This window comes from Lichenostomus cassidix, chromosome Z (assembly GCF_008360975.1).
Source record: "Lichenostomus cassidix isolate B80296 chromosome Z, HeHo_3.0, whole genome shotgun sequence".
Taxonomy (NCBI): domain Eukaryota; kingdom Metazoa; phylum Chordata; class Aves; order Passeriformes; family Meliphagidae; genus Lichenostomus; species Lichenostomus cassidix.
In genome coordinates, this window is record NC_139511.1 from 30,435,199 (window position 1) to 30,456,504 (window position 21,306).

Genomic DNA, 21,306 nt, shown 5'->3' on the forward strand with positions numbered 1-21,306 from the left:
CCATCAGAAGTATTGGGGTGGAATCTGTGAACTTAGGACTTGTTTAACAACTGATTAGACAACGCTAACCCTCAGCTGAAGAAGCATGGCCTTTGGCCAGAACTTTCAGACTGATACTACCAGTCTTATAGAAGAGGGATTTTTAATGTCTACGGTTATAGTAATTGTATGACCAGAGCATATGGAAGCTGTAGCAAGGACAATCAATGTGCAGGACCAAGTGCATTCTTATTGTGCTTGGGGTAGTCTATCCAGATGAGTTAGGAAGTGAAATCCTTCCTCAGCCACATGAGGTAAAGCCTGCAGGATCATAGAGAGATAGTGGTGATTCTGGATGAATACACCATAGAGTTTACATGCCCCAGGAATGACTTGTACTTGGGGGAGCATGTTTTCATCAGGACTACAAGCAGGCCCTCGTTACATAATGTGGTGAGTTAATGAACAGATGGGAGTTACCTCATAGACATTTCTCTCCAACGACTGCAGGAAATGTGGAAAAAAAGGTAGGGTAGGGCAGGCAGCCATGAGTGTATTCTGATGTGATTTACACTTCTCCTGAAGTTCTGTTGAGTTCAAAATGAAACATCTCGGGTGTATCTAGAGGCAGACATCTTCTGTGTGCTGTTTGAGCTGGCTGATGAAAAGCAGTCTATTATTTCTGGGGTTTAAGTGTGTGTATAGGTCCCAAGTAATAATCTCTGTCCTGCATAAACTTTCCACTAACAAGACAAAATAAAAAAAATGTTTATGCATTAACAGGACTGTTGTTTTGTCCTCAGAAGGTCCTTTAGTGCTGGCACAAAGACTATGACTGTGCAACAGCAGGAGGGACTCTGCAAGGATGTTGTCCTTCATACACTAGTGAACCTCCTCCAGCAAGGACACTCCAAGTCCTGAGACCAAACACTATGACACCACTATGAGTTTGACCAGTTTTCCCTGGGTTGTGATAACTGAGGCAATGTATGCATTTAGGTTTCTACTTCAGCCTTTCTACTCCATTTTTTATGGCAAGGTTCCCTTCATGCCTCAGTTTTATGTAATATTGGAACTTGCGCAAGTCCAACCACTTTTAACACCTTGTGCTGATAGCCACTGCAAGCAGCTGTGTGGTACTTGGTTGCTGGCTGGGGTTAAAACATGACAGTCCTTGAGAGCAGTCTTTACTTCACAATATTAAGTTGTTGATGTAACAGCTTTAAGCAGTTTCTACAACATAATGATCAGATCCTGGTTTGACACGGTTCAAGTGAAAGATTAAAAATGAGTTTTATTGGGTAGCATGAAAGATGGTAACAAATGTAGCATATACACTATTAGACAATGTAAAATACTCAGCTGAAAAGTTCTTTAAGTTGCAAAATGGTTATATAGCCCCACAAGCTTTTGTTTGAAGCGCAGGCAAACAATCCCCTGTTGCAGTTGCAGTTACATATTCTTATTTGGAGTAATGAACAGCAAGAGACATACATGAGTGCTCTGCAGTCTTGTTTTGATTATAATACTACAGAACTACTAAGCACCTGATATTCACACTTAGCGCTATGGATATTTGGCACTTATGATAACTCTAACTGGAATGGGGAGATGATCACTACATGTAACAGAGGAGATTAGTAAAACATGCAATTCTGGAAACACTATCAGACAGAGTCAGCAACAGATGATTACAGAAATCTCAAGTTTCAAGTACTAAATAGCGTTTTTCTGTAGACATGAAATGTTAAAAAACAAAAACGCCATTTCAAAACTTCTATACTTTTTTAGAAATAAACTCATACCTGGAAATACCAACTTCTCTTCTCTCTGTTTATACCTGCTCATTTCTTAAAGGAATGAGTTTATATCATAGCAGCAAAGAAGATTTTCAGAAGAAATCTTCTATTTTTCATGGTTTGCACATCTATAAATTTTCATCCCTGCATAACGAAATCAATACTATTCACTACATCTATGTTTCTATTTTTTCTTTTTTTTTCTTTTTTCTTTTTTTTTTACTTTTTTTCATACACCTGTAACTAGTGCATGGTCCTTGGTTTGATAAAGTCTGCTATATTCTGATTGCCAGGGTGGGAAAATTTTAAAGCAGGACATTCCAACAGACTAACCTGTCCTCTCAAGCTCCTGTATCTTCCCCTGCTTCAGACACAATAAAATCTCTCAAGACCCTACACTCAGAATTTCTCTAAATTATTTTATATGTGGTTTCACCTTATACTAGCAAAACTACGTGTGTTAACTGCTAGATTTTACTGAACTGTGTACACTGATTCATAACTCAGGAGCAATTATCACAACTTTCAAATGTATTTCCACTGTCTCCATCCAAGTAGAATGTCTCAGTAACTTTTTTTAAAATTGAGGTTTTCAATCCAGTGGGTTCCATGGCCCCTTTCTGTTTCTGCCTGTATGGACAAGGAATTGGAGGACTAGGATGTGACAAGTGCCCCTTATTAAAACTTAAATGGGCAAGAAATATTTCATCTGAATTTGGTGACAAAATGAATCTTTTAAGGCTTATTTTCAGTACAAGCACATGAACCAGTAACCACAAAGTAAGAAGATAGAAGGCCACATTTCACATACACTGACTTTTTGTGTATGCTTCTTTTTTGTGCTGTAGAAGTTGAGGGTATTTGAGGTAGTTCAGCTCTCTCCTACTGTGCAAACTTGGGCACTTTTTTTTCTGAGACCTGAATATTTCATCAAATCTGCAGTCTTTGTTGTTATGTCAGTGAGGTGGCTGATGTCAGCAAAGAGAGCAGCAGGGGTTTTGTTTGTGTGACAAAGTCACTCCTCTTATGGAAAACACTCCAGCTGTTTTCACTGGCATTATCCTTCTCTCTATAAGCCTGTTAAAGGCACAGCTCAAACTGTGCCGGTTGTGAAAAGGGAAGAATAAAACAGAACCCCTGCAATTACAGGGAACTTTGCTGTTTACATAAAATGTTTGGCAGCTGCAAGCACAGCCAGTGGTGATCTGTAGCCCATGATCTAGGGCTATCACACGCTTGTGCACATGCCTTGCAAAGCACAGGAGCTCAAACTGTTCTTGGTAATTTCCTAAGTGTGGTAAGTAGCAGCCTTGCTACATTCAAGAATGTGCTGTCCTGTCATATGAAAACACAAAAGGCTCTAACTAGTGTTTCAGCTTTCTCCTGGCCATGCAGAGCTGAGTGGTCACTCACAGTCTGTGAGGGGAGGTGTTGGCTGTAGAGGCTGTAGCGCACCCAGCTAGATGACAGCAATGGAGAGAAAGAAGGAATTTCAGGGTTAGAGCCTCCACCACAAAGAGGCAGCAGCTGATGGCCAGAGTGCAAACAGGCAACTTGGGCAAAAACAAAAAAGGGAAAAGGTGGCCAAGTCTAGAGGCTACAGTTTTCTGTGCCTTCTCCTTCCAAGGATGAGCTGATACCCCTTCCTCTGCCTATGAGAAATAGCTCTGGTATCCACATAATGGTCACAAGTACTGAGAGCTGGATGGAAACCCCTCTGTGAGAGAGTGAAAAACCTCATACACCTGAAGACATGGCAAGTGCTCTGAAATAACCCACTGCGACTAATCAGCAGGGACTAAAGATCCTTCACTTCATGCTCTGAATGTGTCTGGTTGCTGTGCACTTTTCCATCAAACCATTATGTCAAGACAGCCTGGCAGCTAAGGCAGGCAGTCTCAGACAGGTCCTCCATGTACCTCTGCTACTATGCTCACTCACACAGTGAAGCAATGTCCTGTTCGTGCTACAGTTTATGACCTCTATAAATCTTAGCTTCCCCTGGCTGTTAGATCAGTTTAAAATAGGGAACAGTAAATATTTATTCCTGTAATTCCTAGTTAGCAGTCTGAATCCCAGTCCTACAGCAGCCTCTTACCAGTTGGGCTGTCAATTGCGGCTGCTTGATAATGCTGTCTTTTGTGCTGTGAAGAGTTAATAGGGGCAGTTGTTTCTAACTTGCATTCCTAACTTGCTTCATCAGGTCGTTTCCATACTCCCTCCTCAGCCTGGGAGGAGTTACTTTTTCTGGGGAGTTGTCATTTGTAAGGAACATACACCACTCTGACACCAAGCCAGGCACCACTCTTCAGAGTCACTTGAAAGCTTCGACATACCCCACAGGAAGAGAGGACAGGCCTGCCTTCCCCCAGTAGTCGATGGCGCGCACTCTGTAAAAGCCGGAGACTGAGCGTCCTGCAAATGAAAAGGTTAGAAATGGTCACTGTGAAACGCTGACACCTGTGGTACTTGGAGGATGTGAAGCAGGCACTACTCTTGCAACATACGGGTTTCTGGAATGGGCTGGGGAAATCAGTTCTGTACCCTACGTAAGTGTGTCTATGCCTGTCTGATTAAAAATGATAAAAAATTCCTCAGTACTGGCTTTTTTTATCTTGCTGCACCAAGGACATGCTCTCTACTTATTAGGATTTGCAAGTACAGCTACAGGACTGCTTTCCTAGCAGTCCCTTTGGAAGAAGGCTATGACATCTGCAACACACAACTAGTCATTTCCTCTTTTTCCAACTTACTTTTCTGCCTCAATTGTGCCTTTGGAACAGGTTATGTGGGGACAGGTTCAACAAAGAAGCAGAACATGCATGCAGGCTGACTGAAAACCCTCTGCTCTACTCAGGAAACAGCACTACTTACTTAAAAGGTATGTGAGTTGATGTTCTGTGGTTCTGCTGCTTTTTATCCTTGATCCAGCTTTGGATCAAAGATCACAGCTTTCCCTAGCAGAATCTTTGATCCCACACGCAGTATAAATTTGGGGGTATTTTATCTATTTCATTGATTTTTATGTGTGCTTTGCATTTTTATTCTAGAAGAAAAAGAATGCTAGAAATAATGGGTGAGGAGGAAGTTCCTACAATAAGGGCTGTTGAGACATATTTTTTCAAGCAGTCTTTTTTGCTGTTGGTTTTGAAACAAACAATTAAAGCTGGTATATAACATTGTAATGAATAATAATTTCAGAGATTTGCCACAGCCATGATTTACAGTCTTTGCTTACCTGTGTAACCTTTACATTGCAATAATAGCTCTGAACTTTATTATGCAACCACTGCTAATGTTAAGACTTTCTCAGGCGAAGATGAGCCTGTGTTTCTGGTGAAAACATCTCTCAACTGCTTGCTGCTAGTATCACTATGAGGCAAGTTTTGTCTGTGTTTCACCCAACTCTCACTAATGCTAATTATCAATACTTGTTGGATAGTCATGTTGCAGACTAGACTACATTGGCTTAAAAATGAAAAAAAAACCCAAAACAAAAAAACCAACAATACCCCCTTCCCCCAGACAAACAAAAAAATACTCAAATAAAACATCACTACCTTCCTTCACTTGGATGCTTCTGGTCATGGCTTTTTGTGGGGTTTTTTGTTATAATTTTTGCATGTTTCTACACCAGCTACAAAAGTGCTCCTTAACTTCTCAGGGTCCTTGCCAGGCCTGCTGCTGGGTGACTTTGTCTGCTGTGACATGGAATTACCCACAGCATACTACTAATAATGCCCTCATGACTTTCTGTCAATCACTGTTTGTCCTTGAGAATAAAGGTCTCACTGAGAATACAACCCTTAAGTAAGGGATGTGCTCTTATTTGTGTTGGGACTGTATATTACTAGTAAGTTAGGTACCTTCAGTTTCACACACTCATGACTGGCAATATCAACATGACAGATAACCTAATATGAGTACTCTTTCCATACCTGGACTGTAGACCCAGAGAGTGAATATTGTATCTTTGGCATTAATCCGCTGGTATGCTTTTCCATCTGATGAGAACTCCACTTCAAATGTCTTTATACATCTAATAGAGAAAACCAGAGAGGTTAGTAAATATAACTAATAATGTGTTGAGCAATCAAATACTAGTCTTAGGGCTGTTTTAATAAGAAGGATGAAAATAAGAAATGTTCAGTTGACTCATTCCTACCAAATGCAGGATGGCATGAATTGTCAATATTAGGAAGAACCAGGGCTCCAACAGCCCACAGAACACCCAGACTGACTTGCTACTTTGGGTATATGCCCATCACAAAATGTTATGCATCTTCCTCTCAGACACCAGGGTTATCAAGAATGAAGAATCTAGGGAGACTGGCTTGAAAAGGAGCTAAGTCACTGCCTCCTGAGGTAATCCAGTTGTACATTGTATCACCTTTCAGAGTTCACCTAGAGAAGGCTTCCAGTCAGCTTGCTGAAGGAAGCAGCTGAAGGTTTTCTCTTCCAGTTCCCATCCCTTACAGAGATGTACAAGATCCCAGTTAGGCATCTGTGGATAATGTAACTTTTACCATGAAACTTCCTGTCTGCTCTCTGCTGAAGGCAAGTCCCTCAGAAATGCCATTGAGTGCTGGTGACCAACAGGTAGATTTCTTTGGTCAGGCAGCAAATTAGTCAAGGTTGCTCTTCACAGTTTGTGTGTGCAGGTCCTACAGTTAATTTTGTCAGTCAAATGCACTGTATCATCTATCAAGGAGCAATCATTCATTAATCTGTGAACTTGTTTCACTCTGTAGGGCTCGTGGAAACTTATGGACTAATATGTTGGTAGCTCATTTGTATCCATTTTATTTTAAAGCTACTTACTTTGACTTCACACAGTCATCGTCCCACAGCACAATGACCTGCCCCTTTGTGACAGGGATCAAACGAACACCAGTCACCTGTCCAGAGACACAAACTCATGTAAGAAAACTGTACAAACCAATCAGCCAGGTCCGACTTCTGCGTTCATCCTTCCTTAGTAATTATTTGTGTTTATTTTTTTTCCATTGAGATCAGGCGTGAAAACAAAATTCTTGGCTCTGTAGCTTTTTGTAGCCTATGTCTCCCACCCATCAACCTTGCAGAGGACCTTCAGAAGCTCTGGGTACCACTGTAAATATGGGTGAGACTGAATGAGCAGATACAGATGTCAAATGTGACAGTCATTATTTCATTTTATCTTAAGCTATCAATTATTAACTGGAGCGCTGCTGTCATGCCGTGTAGCGTATCATGTGGTTTTGAAAAAGATACTGCATTTTTGAGTATTGTATTATTAATTTCCCACCATGGGAACTTACATTTATTTCAGTGATGGCTCCTATCACTTGCTATGTAATACTTTATCTTGAATTATATCTTGGAGAGCCTTCTCATCAAAAGGGAGAAGAACTGTTTATTTACTAAGTCTCACATGGTACTTTTAAGAAATAGTTGACTCAAATGTTCAACTGGATTTTCTTAGCAGGAAGGAGTTTCTATTTTGATGAGTCTGACAGTAGAATACAACACGTACTTGATCAGGAGCAGATCTGGGTCTTGCGCAGATGTGGATGAGGAAGACTGAGGGAATGGGAAGGTCTTGTTTCAGTGTCAGGATGCCACCTTCAGGAAATGGGAATGGGCCTGCTGCCAGTGGGTCCTGTGGAGCCAAAGAGTAGGGTTGTGCAAAGTCTTTTATTACAGCACCTAAAGGCCAACTGTTAAACCAGTGTAAAGTGCCCATGTACTTACTTTAGGACTCTAATTTCCAGTTGGTGCTCCTAATGCAGCATGTCAAAGTTCTTCAAGCTAGGGAGACTTTTCAATATCACCTGCTCTCCAGCTCTTCAGAAAACAGAGGGTTTGTCCATCTCACAAACTGGGTTGATCACAAATGCCCTTAGGCACAATCTGTCACTTCTGGTAACCTCCCCCGAATGCTTTTCAGGCTAGAGGTCTTTACAAACCATGTCTCTATCTCTTCCCAGTGTGCAGACAGCTACAGCTATTACTAGCTACAACAGCCACACAGCTGGTCTCTGAGGATGGGGCTGTACCAGACAGCCAAGAACATCTAAAATCTTGCTGCTGCCCTTTTCAAGGAAAGCTGATGTCTTCTACAGTATCCAACAGGTCTTAGCAATAGTCAGTTATAGTGACTGGGAAGAGCAAACATAGTACTGTACACCAAAGTCAGAAAGCAACTACTGTCTGTCGGCCCTGAAGGGGATAAAGATGACCTCCATTTTTTAACCTGGGAGTCTGAACACCTAGGGGAAACTATGGGAGAGGGAGCTGAAGTGACAGGCTGCTCACATATGCTCACATACAGTAAGCAATCTCTGCCTGTTTTTTATCTGCAGGGAGGAGTTCTCAGAGAAGACTTATTCCTTAATTACCTCTGTGGTGCATTCAGCACTAGATAGGAAAAGGAAAAAGCCTAGGTATCCCTGTGAACCCTTCAGAATCCTCTGAATTTGCACTGGGTAGTTTTCACCTCAGGGAGGTGTTTGTTTTCTATTATTAAGGGGGTTCATTTCAACTCTCTAATGCAGGGATTTGGACCTTCTATATATGTATACAGTGCCATGTGACTTATTTTGGGAGACAGAACAGAAAGAGTCTCAAAGCTCACTGAAGATCCAGAGAGAAGTCAGAACCTCCCCAGGAGCAACTGTGCCTCCTTATTTTATGGGTAGGCCCAGAGCAAAGAGGTTGTGTAACATAAATGAAAATGCATAAATTGTGTATCAGATACACTTTTCTGCATGACAGCAAGTGAATTTTTGTGCGTACGTGAAAAGTGCATGATTGTGGGCTAAGGAAATTTTGACTACAGGCCTGATTTCTTCAAGCAAACACATAATCATACCTCAGCATCCCTTATTTGCTGGAACTGTTCTGGAGAAGGAAAGTCCGGGCTTCCTAGATTTTTCCACTGCAGATAGGGATTGGTTTGGTTGTTATCCATGTAATATGTCACATACACTAGCTCTGTAGGAACAAAAATGAAAGAAAGTAAACTCTACTTGTATTTAAAGATTAACAAGAATAAGGTAGGTAAGCCTACATTCTCAAAAGTGATTTCAGCACTTTGGAGCCTAACTTCCACTGAAAAGTCCCATAGCTAGCAGTTCATGAGGCTCTAAAATTAACATTTGCCAAGGTTACATTTCAGATTATTACTTCCATAACCAGAATTGAAATCCTCTTTAGATGCTGCATGGATTTTTTGGGTAACTTCATCAGCTGTGCAATTGTGTGTTCATGCTGGCTGTCTTGGAGTCATCTCATTAAGGAAATTGCTGCCTGGAAATACTCAGCCAAGGACACTAAGATCAACAGTTTTCCAAAAAGGCAGCACTTGGCAGTTGCCACGGGTCAAAGTGTAGGCATTAGGAATGAACCTTTCAAAGAAGAATACCATTATACCTCAGAAAATCTAGGAGTGCACAAAACATGAGAGAGAAAGTTAGCAAATGAAATTCACTCTGGCAATGAAAGGCAAGTCAGTAGAAGCTTTCCAGCTGATGTTCTGTCCTAAAGATCACTTAGCATGAGCTGCCTGCATGATATTTGTTTACCTCTAAGTTTGGGGAAGTGGGTGGCATTCACTGTGACCATGCTGATGTTGGATGAAGTCCTGTTATCCTCACTTGAATACATCAGCACAGTAGCTTGCCAGCTGTCTGAAGGCTGTGTCTCACTTGGGGTGTGCACAGATGCCAGCACACCAACTGTGCTGCTTTGAGCACTTTCATCTCCACTGATCTTCACTTCTGCAAAAATCTGCTTTTCGCCTTTAAAAAACATGACAACTGTAAGCATCACTGTTAGTCCTGTACCAGAAACTGGAGGGTCAAAGCATGAGAATAGTTTGAGCATAGGCTGAGCCATGTTCTGCCTTATTTTACCAGTTACAGCATTCAGTCAGATTTATCTTACCGCAGCAGAGCATGCACATACTACAGCAACTCCTATCCTTAGCAGCTCAGCTAGCAACATGCAAACAGGTGACATATTACAGGTTCTTCCTGTAATATGATGCACAAGACTTCCAGCTGCAGGGATTTCTTAAAGACAGCTGCAGCCTGATGAGATATACCTCTTGCATCACAAGAGAGGAGTACCAGTCAACAAAAGAACGAGTGCTTGGCATACAGAGGGTATAAACAAAGCAGTAAGTTAAATCAAATGGATAACAGACTACCAGGAATATTTTCTGAGCTATCAGCATCTCTGACAAAGGCAGATTAATTTTCTCAACACAGCAAGTAAACAGTGAGTAGAAGAACTCCTGCTTTTATGAATGGCGAGATGCCTGGAACAATCTTTCTTAGGCAGGAAGCTTCAAGGTAGGAGGGGTTATTGATGTGCTCTTTAATCAGTGGTTACTATACCTAGCAGTGCCAGCAAGCCCATGGCAGTCAGCACCGGTTTCCGCACCATCTGGACATGAGGTGGGTTTGTATTGTTCATCTGAAAACGCGCTGTCAGAGTCCGCTGTGTGAAGTAATGGGGGTAGTAGCTCAAGAAGGCATTGTCATTACTCAGCAATGAGTAGTTGATGGTGTTGTTGGCTGTGGAAATGAGCAGATTTTGGTGCTGCACGATTACCTGCAAAGCCACAGAGAAAATGGACCTTCACCATGGAGAAAATCTGACAAATATGCAGTGCCTGTATTTTTTTTTTAATCCTTAAAGCATTCTGGAAAGAGCTCTCATTCTGCCTTTTAGAAAAGACTGAGGAAAAACCTGCTCATTAACTGTTGGAAAACTGTAAACAGCTCTTCGAAAAACTATACTTTAGGTGATACACTAATCACTGCAAAATCTGATGTATCTACATAGTTTTGCCAGCAATAAGTCACTGAAATACTTATTGCTAGTACTCTCCATAAATAATGAGTGCATTTCCTTGTCTATTGCACTACAAACAATGCTCCTCTGTCTTGAATACTTAATTAGTAACCAGAATTTACCATCTGAATTATATCTAAATGGTTCTCCAAATCTGGAGTTACTTTGTACCCACTACACCAGTGTCTGTGAGCTGGTCCTGGATTCTGTTTCTCCATTAGTCATTTTTCCCACTTGGTGCTAACTTGGAATTAATTCTCCTGGTGTTTCACTGGTTACTGTGCTGCTTTCCTGCAAAACATCAGAGTTCCCACATTCTGTGTTTATAAGATTGTGCCTGAGTATCACAATCCAGCAGAACTTCAGAAGGCTGACAACTGAACAGTCTCACAATTGTGTCCCTGAAGGAACACAGGGCTTCTATACACCCAAGCACTAATTATCTATTGGATATGTCTTTCTCTCTCCCTTCATATCACCACATCATTATAAACACTGTTGTTTTGTCTTGCAAACTCTCTGTGATGCAGTCAATGACTTGTTGCCTTAGAGAAGACTGCTTGTATATGCAGTCTCAGGGAGCTGGGAGCCTTTGTCTCCACAGGAGCAGCTGATAAGATACATCTTTTTTCTGGGTGACATGCATGCATCCCTGGGTGTTTGGGAATTATTCCTTTGCACAGGAGTACTGGGACTCTATGTGCTGTATAAGGTAGTGGCTCACAAAGCACCAGGCCTGCAGTGGAAATTATTGCTATGCACGGGAAGAGCTGAGCTTGCTCTGGGGCCAGAGTTCAATTACTGAAGAAGCAAGAATTTTGAGCTTTCTCTTTTCCTGCCTTTCTGGTGAACAGTAGTAACTACTAGCAGTAATTAATATGACCATGTGTACAGCCAATATCCAAAACTAAACAATGGACCTATGCTGAGAACCCAAGGGACTTCTTAATTATACCTGATGCCTCTTGATGAAATAAACTTATGAATGAGCTGAGAAATGATGTCTTGCATATGTGAAGTGACAGCTAGCAGTACTGACATCAGAGCAGTAGTATTACACGGAGAGGGCATGTGTGGGAGTAATCAGATGGATCAGACGCTAACTAGGGTACTGTATACATTCTCCAACTCAATTCTATAGCACTCCTCTGACGAGTTCTCAGTTTGGTTTCAGGTTGGATTTTACTTTTTTAAGGAAAGATGAAGAAAACTAATACAAATTAAATCAAGCTACTAAAACCAGACTATTCAGGGAAACCCCTACTAAATCAGTAGGGAGCTCTCCTTTTTTAGGATCTATTAGTCTGAGTAGCTGCTTAAAAATTAACTGTTAAGCCTACTTTTTCAACTGCATTAACACATCCGGAGACACTACTGTGCCAAGACTACCAATGAACTGTTACCTTTACAACCATAGCTGCATAGGTCACATCAGCTCGCCAGAGTTGTGGAATGGACCATCCAACCATTGGATCTGCTTCATCATTGTATATGGCAATAGAAGAAAAACTTGGAAACAGCTTCTGAATTTGTTGAACAGCTTCTACTTCTTGTTGCAAGATGGACAGAGAATTCCCACCTCCCTGCAACAATATTTCATATCTCCTTAGTGGTAGTGAGAAAACAGTAGTAAACATACAGATGTACCTGAAGTCATAAACTTAAAACATATCCTGAAAACATATTCCTGGGTCACCAAGCTGCTGTGGACCAACAACATTAGCATTTTTACCCCATCTACTCCAGCATGTGCTGTTTGTATGAGCTCCTCCTAGAATGTAAAATGGAAAAGAAGTAGAGGAGTTGTTTCCCCTTGGGAATCTGGCGAAGGCAAATTTGCTTTGAGTTGAAGTCTTGTAACTGAACATCATCAAAGTTTTGCAAAAATAGGTAACCATGCCTCCTGCTATAGGCTGGACACTCGTCATCAGGATCATCATCAACTTCATGAATCAGAATAAAATGTAACTTGAACTGATTGAAAAAATGGTTTTAAACTGAATTCTTGGACTAACCTTCTTATGGAGAGAGATGTAATCCAGCCTAACACCAGTCTCCCCTGTGAAGAAGTTGGTCCCATTGTAGCAATGACACAGAAGACTCCAGCATATGGGTGACTTGGGTAAGGGATGGAAGGAATCCCCAGGCCCTCCAAATTTTAGAAGAGGACTGGCTGCTCTTAATCCTTCTGAGCAAGCATCATAATAGTTGAGAAATCCTGAAGTCCAAGCAGATGTATTTATCAAAGATGATAAATCAAAACAGAAACTGGATCTAAAACTACAAGGAGATGTTGTAATGCTACTATTTGATTTACTGGCAACAGCTCACAAACTGGGACTACCCTTTCCTATGCACTGACAACACAAGAAGACATCAAAACCTCACCTACCTTCACAAGGTTCTTCCAAAAGTCTTGTATGGACAGGTTCCCAAAGCATGCAACTGTCTATGAAGAGTCTTCCTCTTAATCCCCCCTTACTGCTACTAACTTATATCAAATTAATGAACTGCATCTTCTCAGCATAACTCCTGTTTTGTTTTTTCTGTTTCACTATCCCTGATGTCTAAGCAGGGAATCAAGTGTAGCCAGTAACATGACCTTAGCAAAACAGACTTGGTGTATCTGTCACATTCCTTATCACACCTCTCTACCTCACTTCTTTGTCAGTATCACTTATGTCTCACTGCCACTCCTCTGCTCAGCCCATCCACCTGTCTGACTTCATCAGACTAGTAAGTGCTCCAAAACATGCTCACCTTCTACTGTCATAGACACATTGTCAAAGTCATGATGGTCTGGTTCATTCCATGTTTCAAAATTCCATTTGGCAACATGCTCCAATCCATACCTATCTGTAAGAGAGGCCTCATTTATCAGTGAGCTGCATATCCAGACAACACTACAAGAAGTGACTTATTCAGACAATGCTATGAGTTAGGGCTGCAGGTGAGGCTGAGCACCCAGAACTATCACTACATCACTTCCCTCACTATTTTTAATAATGAGGGAAATGTGAGATTTGGGAGTTTCAAAATGATCTCTCATTTTTGATAAAACACAGCAATATTTTAAAAATATGGAAGGTGAGAGGGAGATGAATTACAGCTTTGTGATTAGGTCAGTCACCTACCCTTAATTCAGGTTGAGCCTTCTGCCTCGTTAGACATATTTGAAGCTGGCATGCGCAAAATATTCAGGTTATCGTTCTCCAGTGAAGGCTAGTGGTTTACAACCACAGCAATATAACACGGTTAAAAGTCAGTCCTTTGAGGCAGGCCAAATGTGCTACTCAGGACACCCTACTCATTCTGGATGTTTGCCATGGATCAGTAAAAACAGGGACTATTATCCCATGGTCTCCATGGTCTATTCTGGCATGTTTTCTGGCAGATTTTGTGTTGAAATGCAAGGTCTTGCAATTTATCACAATACACAGAACTTTTTGAAGTGGATAGAAAGGACTACAACAGAATAAATATCACGGCTTTTATTTTTTTAACTTACCTATGTATCTCCTGGCCAAAACTGTAATTAAGTTCCTCCATTTTACAACGTGTTCCTTATATTCAAAATCTAAAAAATATCCTGATGGATTCCCCATCAACTCAAATCCTAAAAAAGACATAATGAGTTGGTCTCCTTTTTTTGTAAATGCTATCTCATTTTGATTAACGAAGAGGTTATCGCATCGCCTGAAACAAACTTATTAATGAAGAAGCATCATTAAATGGGCTCTCTTTCCTGTTTTCACATGCTCCCACCAGAAATATTTCAGATTTGATGTTGCATACTTGTTACTTGCCAGTGACTATGGTAATCAAAACTAGTAATCGCCAACATAAACATAGGGCTTAGAGGAAACTTTAAACAGTGGATGTTTGTGTAAATCCACAGCAAGTTATAGTTTGAGTATGTTTCTCTGGCTCTTTTAGGTACATGTCAATGGGTCCTAAGAGATCTCTTCAAGAGATCTCATTTACAAATTCATCCATCTGAAACTGCCTTCAAAGGCAATGTAAAACCATTTGCGTTGTCTTAATTTCTACAATACCATTTTGCTCACACTGTTTACATTAGCATGGGCATGAGGTAACGGCAAGTAGGTAAATAATGATTTTTTATCAAAATTAGCTTTGGAAAAGCTCTCTAAGAATTTTCTGATTATTGTACCATATGGGCAAACAGATATACCAAGCGGTGGAGGCAGGGAGCTGCCCTTACCTGGAATCAGCTTATTTTCCCACAGGCGATCCATAAGGTTATCCAAGGCAGTAAAATTGTAGTTAAGTTTGCCATTCATCACTCTGAAAAACAAAGGTAATAAAAATTACAAATGTAAATATTATACCAAAGATAGGACTTGATAGTAGATAATGAGTCAGATGGCGTCTGTTAAAATCTGTATTTGACTTGGATTCTTGGAATTGTACACAAACTTCCTTCCTCTAAAGTACGGACGGAATAAATAAACATTCGCCATAAGCAAGTCATGTCTCTAGACAAATCCATGACTTTTTCCTATTCCAGCAGCAACAGAAGCAATATAATGGATTTGCTTGCTGAATTCTGATTTTTTTAACAGAATATTAAGATCTCTAACTCTTTGCTGAAGTGAAATTTACATAGATTTTCTTTTTTTTTTTGTTAAGCTATTTTTCTGTTTCCTTTGGATTACCTGCTGCTAGGCCAGTTCTTTCCACACTGCCCCAATATGCAGTCTTTCATGTTCTCTTAATTTGAGATATATAATATAGATTTCTTAGTAGCACTTTTTAGGGGTTTAGGTAAAGCTGAAAAATAACTTTGTATCTTTCAAAGAATGCTGGATTTATGCACATGTAATTTTTACTTCATTGTAAGCATTTGCTTAGTATTTTTCTTGTATTCCCAGGATCTCAGGCTACCAATCTTTTATTAAGCTTTGAATAAAAGCATTTAAAGACTTAGCAGCCCTATGAAGCATCTTTTTGTGTCAGGGAATCTTGCAGGAATACGGGTACTAAAATTTGGACATATGCATGCATGGGAACACTGGAATTCTTTTACCCAGAGGATGAAAAATAGCATTTGCAATTTACACGTGATGTATTTGAAGATTTGCTTTAAATTCCTGAAAGGCTTTTCTTGCCTGGTATCCAGTAGAAACAAATACAAGGTACTGCATGGGTCAGTTTCCCATAACTTCTAAACTTATGGCCAGATTTAACTGAAATCTGAAAGGGCTGGAGAATTTTTGCCAGTATGAAGTGCCAAATAGGAGTTAACAATGAACTTCTGTTGAAAATATTCTGTTAGTGTGACTTACTGCTGTTTGGGCCAAGTAACAGCTTTGGCCTGGTGGCCAAATTCTATCCTCAGTATGACCTGAGCAAAAGGTTTTGTAAGCACCCTTGACATAAGTCCAGCCCTGGTCACACAGCAGCACTGAGCGGAGTCTTGGCAACACCGCTCAAAGGTGATTTCTCCAGCCATGCCAGGGCACTACACCGGATTCTCCTGGCACAGTGCAGCCTGATCTCCTGCAGTCTTGCCTGCTCTTTCCTAGGCACTTTGCCTGTGCTTGGGTGGAAAGCGGTACAAGTGAACTACAGATGCAATGCCCTCGGTATGATGGAAAGAGGAGAAAAAATCACAGTTCTTACAACTGATCAGTGCTAGCAAGGCATGACAAGCACACAGGATTAGACGTGAGAATGGAGCCGTCACAAAGCTCTTAAAGGGGGGCTCAGTGCTGAGAGTCACAACTTGTTTCTTTCTGTGCTTCCCCATGCATTTCTGAGATTCTTTGGTGGAGGCTCTTCCTCTGTGTTTTCTTGTCAAGGAAAGGTTTCAGTGAAGAAATTGTAATAGAAGCTCCAAATTCTCAGAGAATTAAGACGGGCTGACAGAATTGCCTAATGAATAAATAAGGGAACTGTGCAATCTGAAGAAGACAAATCTCTGACCATGGTCTAGAAGAGGAGGAAAGTGCAAGCAAAATAAATGTAACATAAACCATATCCACTGTACCAGCTCCACGTTATGTAACGAAGCACACAATCTTAGCCCCAGACTGGTCAAACCCTTTTACCGAAACCTGAAGTAGACTTTTTTCTTATAAAAGTACGACCTACTACCATGACAGAAATTGTCACATATGCAGTCACTGACGGGCTTAAAGTTCCTGCCCAAGACAAATGGTGCAGCTGTAAAAGAAGCAAATGGCAGAAAGAAATTAATCTGCTTTATTTATTTTGCCTTAAAAGTATTTTAAAAGTCACTGTTGTACTAAAGAATGGCCATTTGGAACAGGATTTTTTTGCTTAGACAGAGGTTTAAAAAAAAATCCTATTCCAAAGTTCAAAGCCAAATGTTTTTCTTTTTGCAAAAGTTAGCTCTGCTCCCTCAGATCCATTAACTATTTCCAGTTGTACCCTGTGTTCTATTGAAATATTTGCTTACATGCACATTTACAGTCGGTGTGCGTAAGAATGATTAACTACACTGTCTTGTAAAAAGTTAATAATGCCATTTAGATAAAAGCAAAGGAACTAGGGTCTTTCTGACTCCAGTCTAAGGTCTACACAGTATAATGTGACAATATATACATAAATAAAACCTTCTATTTGATACCTGTACACATAAGATCCCAGGACATACACACTTTTCTTACTGCACCAATTAAGTAATACATTTGAAACAGAATGCCATTGCCAACCATAACTGAGTGATGGTACATGAGATCTTGTGTTACGTGTATAGGTGTAGAAACACTTCTTACGTCCTTTGGCAGATCTGTCACTTTATAAGAATCTCTTTTTCCTCCCAAGTGGACCAGACAGTATGCTCCCTTTCATAAAATGATTACTTGACTGACAGGATTGACATTTCCCCAGATTTTGATCTTATCCTTACCTATACTATTTTTATGATGTGAGATTGATGCGTTTTTAATAGCATATACAGTACTGCAATAATTTGGGTTGCATGATGGCTGGAAGCCATGCTGTTGCACTTGAGGAACAGAAACTGGTACTATTTACAAATATTCTGCATGGAGAAGAGTAGCTCAACTGCCAGGCTCTTGCCAGGAGCACTCTAAAGACAATTTTAGGATACTGAAAACCAGATCGAAACTGTTACAGGCATATGACAAGGTAAATCCCTGACCCAGGATAAATCCCCACGACATTGCCAAAGTTGTTCAAAACATCTTTCTACATCTAACCCGTTGGTGCAACATCATGTGCCTATGACTGGGCTCTTGGTTGCAAGCTCACAGATTTTCAGAGTCTTTTTTTTGCTTGCTCCTCTTCCAGTCTCTCAGTCATGGTTTCTTGGCAACACCTACCTTCATTTATAAACACTCAGAAGCTTATGTACTTGTCAGTTCACTTGAGTGCATGCAAGACTAGGATTATTCACTGCTGTTGGGTATTTTGGAGGTCAAGCAGCAATTACTGTCCTGTCTGTGCCTGGCTTTCAACTGTTCCTCAACTGGGATTTTTCTGGGAGACTTGCCAGACAGACCTTCTCCATCTTCAGTCATTGTCAACAACTACACTTAAGCACATTTACCAGCATCCTGGCACCAAGGCCTATAGAAGCACCAGGCCTGAGGCTGCTATATTCCAGAGACTGTTGCCTGCCTGATGAGGTCTATTTCCAGTCTTTGTCATGGTCACAGTTCCAGACCCATTTCTGTGTGCTGCCTCTTGGGAGCAACAATCATGCTGTGAACATGAAGAGCACTGATGAGTACAGAGGGGTGTCCATTGGTTGTCATAAAATTTTGTTGCTCTCTTCCTTGGAAAGGCTTGCTTTGTGGACAATCTGTTGCTGAATCAAGGGTTCCAGGCTCATCCTAACACCTTTCCACTACCTCGTACTACTACTGAAGTAGGGTTTTTTCAAGTATGGAGGGAAATTCTTTTCAGGTGCATAGGTATCTACTAGACAGCTTGCCAAAGAGTTCTAAGATACTCATGTTGTGCTTCTTATCCATGCCACTTTCCTACTCCCATTCACAAACTTAATCTCTTGGGAGGGCAGAGGTAAACTGGCTTTAGCTGTCAACACCTTGAATCACAGCCAGATCTGCTCCAGTTAGCACAGCTGCAGATATTACTCCTTAGCCTACAGCTATAGCTTCCCTCCCATGCCCAGCATCTGCCGCTTCTCTTCTGCCCTGGGCTGATCCTGTCCAGAAATAGGGTTGCATGCCCTGGAAACAAGTGCACACACAGACATTGGACCAAATATCTTATCTACAGAAAAGAGAGAACAAAAAACACAGGCAGGAAGTATTTCCATTCCAGGTGATCTTCAGTCAAGTTAATGCACCTCTGATAACATGTTCAGCTAACTTTATCAGACCATTGTAATGTACCAACTAAAATTCCTGTGATAGGAAGCCTTGTGGCTGACCCCTGACAGTAAATCACAGCCCATTTAGGAACTCAAATGTACCATGTAAGGTAACCACCAACAGAGATATTCTGTCAAAGAGAGCCTAGGATTAAGATGATTGGGAAATACCAATATACTGGAACAGAATCTTCCTCATCCTGACATTCTCACTCAGCTGGTGTGGTCTCCCTCTTTATTTCTGGTGAACAGTTACCATGCACACCAAAAGCTGACATAACCTGGCTTGCCTTCATCAGTGCCTGAGAACAGCCTCTCTTCCAGCAGACTGGCTGCAGTGGCTCGCCAACACCACTCCCATGGCAGCACAGCCAGCTTACATCCTCACTGGGAGCTTCTGCTTGGAAATACTGCTCACCTAGTTGCAAATGTAGCCAAGAAGCAGGGACAGAACACTGGCACAAGGTGTTAGCAAAGGAGAGATGCAACTCATACCTGTAACATTTCTCAGCAGGTTATTCGTTGACTCACACTTGGAAGGCGGTCCCCATGAGGGAACCATCTAAAAAAGACCCTGCTCCACTGAAGGTTTTCTGTGTTACAATCTTAGAGAAGAGACAGTGCAGTCTAAGAGACTACCCTGCCATGGCAGTATCTAGTATCTCTGCTGGGATAATGATCATATTACATACTACCATTCTTTTGATAAAGATGCTTAGCTGTGTGCCAGACCATCTTTGTCCATCGTTGTAAGGGGTTTCCTGCAATCATACACTCTCTTGTCCATGGTGTCCAGGTAAAGGATATGGATGAATGGTAACACCGTCACCACTGCTCTCGATAAGTGTAAATATGCATGATAGTTAAATTCCCCCTCTCAAGACTAAATGAAGTGAAAACAGTTCTTGAAGTAAAGTGACTGCTATCGAGAGCACCCGTAGGTACAGTGTCCCAAGGAATTGCTTACCACATTTCTAGAATCCATTATGCCATTTTAGGGACCACAAGGCTCCAGAACACACATAAGTGTCCATCTGTCCTGGAAAGGAGCTTAATGTCCAACGTCAAGCTGTTCACTGGAAACAAACAACAATAAACTTCCAAGTGTTCCCACAACATTACTGTTGGGGGAAAAAACAACAATAATCAATGCCATTTCAAATTCTTGAAGCCACAAGTTTCTCCAGAAGGAATGGTCTTCAGGCGTACCTGCCTTGTTTTTTAGCTAGAGCAGGCTGTTGAATGGACAGGGAAGCATGTGAGCTTAGAGAAGAGCATCTACAAGATGAAGGTCAAAAGCTCTGGACAGAAAATGTCAGCAAGTTTATTTTTTCCAGAAGGGAAACTTGTTGCCTTCCAAGTGCCTCTTACAACACAAAGGATCCTACCGTCTTGGTTTTTCTAATTAGTTTTGCAGCGATGAGGAATGAAATGAAGCAAGTTTAAAGTTCAGGTTGTTACAGAGACCTTGTTTGCTCCAAACCCACCAATTGTCTACATAAGCTTCTTGTTCTGCTGAGTACTTTAAAAACCTCTGGACCTTAAAAGCTGATCCTAAGAGACTGTGAGCACGACTGAAATGATAACCCAGAGTATATGAAGGGCAGAATAGGCCTCATTAGCATTCGCCTTTCCAGAGGCTAAATTCTCAGCAGTTCTCTCTAGGTTTCTTCAGTGTCAACCAAAAGCTCTACTAGCCTGGTATTTCAGGTTTAAGTACAAGATCATTAATAAATAACTAAGAAATCAGTAGATTCCTGGGTTATTAATAAACAACACGTCCCCCACTTGAACTGCGTGGAAGTTAACAATACAGCACTACTCATTCACACCAGAGCTGCTTCTACCATATTCTTGCTCCACTCGTTCTCATTTCCTATGATCATTACAGGTAAAGTAAATTGGTTCCTGTCCATGAAATCCCCATATTCCAAAATAACCATGATCATTTGATATTTTTCAGGCTGATGAATACTGATTCTTCCTCCCAGGCAAAACACAGCCTGTGCTTTTCACACATGCTTTGCAGACCAAAAACCTAATTCAGAGGCTTTTCCAAAGGTCAAAGACTATCTCACCCACACAACAGAATTAGTATATTTTATCACTTCTGTGTCTATTTATTAGCATTAATATTTTTCTGCATTTGCTTCTCAGCTCTATCATTTGTGTAAGCAGGGTTTGAAAAGCTGCTTGCTTCTGCACAGAAGCACAACACTGAAGACTTCAATCTGTGCTGGCCCACACTATGCATAATCCACTCATCCTGTAGTGGGAATGAGTCAGCCCAGCAGTAATGGGAGGATGCATTACAAAACCACAGAGCCAGGCAGCATC

The 21,306-nt window shown here is 41.0% G+C and overlaps 1 protein-coding gene across 1 annotated transcript in view; it reads right to left on the reverse strand.

The window, feature by feature from the left end:
- Positions 1-1,253: 1,253 nt before the first annotated feature.
- IDUA (alpha-L-iduronidase) overlaps positions 1,254-21,306 on the reverse strand; it is a 45,842-nt gene continuing 25,789 nt past the window's right edge. Inside the window, exons 3-14 of the mRNA XM_085043278.1 lie at positions 14,845-14,927; positions 14,128-14,235; positions 13,380-13,475; positions 12,635-12,837; positions 12,023-12,202; positions 10,160-10,376; positions 9,344-9,559; positions 8,632-8,753; positions 7,294-7,419; positions 6,600-6,676; positions 5,717-5,817; positions 1,254-4,193 (exon numbers count right to left, since the gene is read on the reverse strand). Coding sequence (XP_084899404.1) covers positions 4,093-4,193; positions 5,717-5,817; positions 6,600-6,676; positions 7,294-7,419; positions 8,632-8,753; positions 9,344-9,559; positions 10,160-10,376; positions 12,023-12,202; positions 12,635-12,837; positions 13,380-13,475; positions 14,128-14,235; positions 14,845-14,927 — 1,630 coding nt within the window. The 3' untranslated portion in view covers positions 1,254-4,092. The remainder of the gene's footprint in view (positions 4,194-5,716; positions 5,818-6,599; positions 6,677-7,293; positions 7,420-8,631; positions 8,754-9,343; positions 9,560-10,159; positions 10,377-12,022; positions 12,203-12,634; positions 12,838-13,379; positions 13,476-14,127; positions 14,236-14,844; positions 14,928-21,306) is intronic.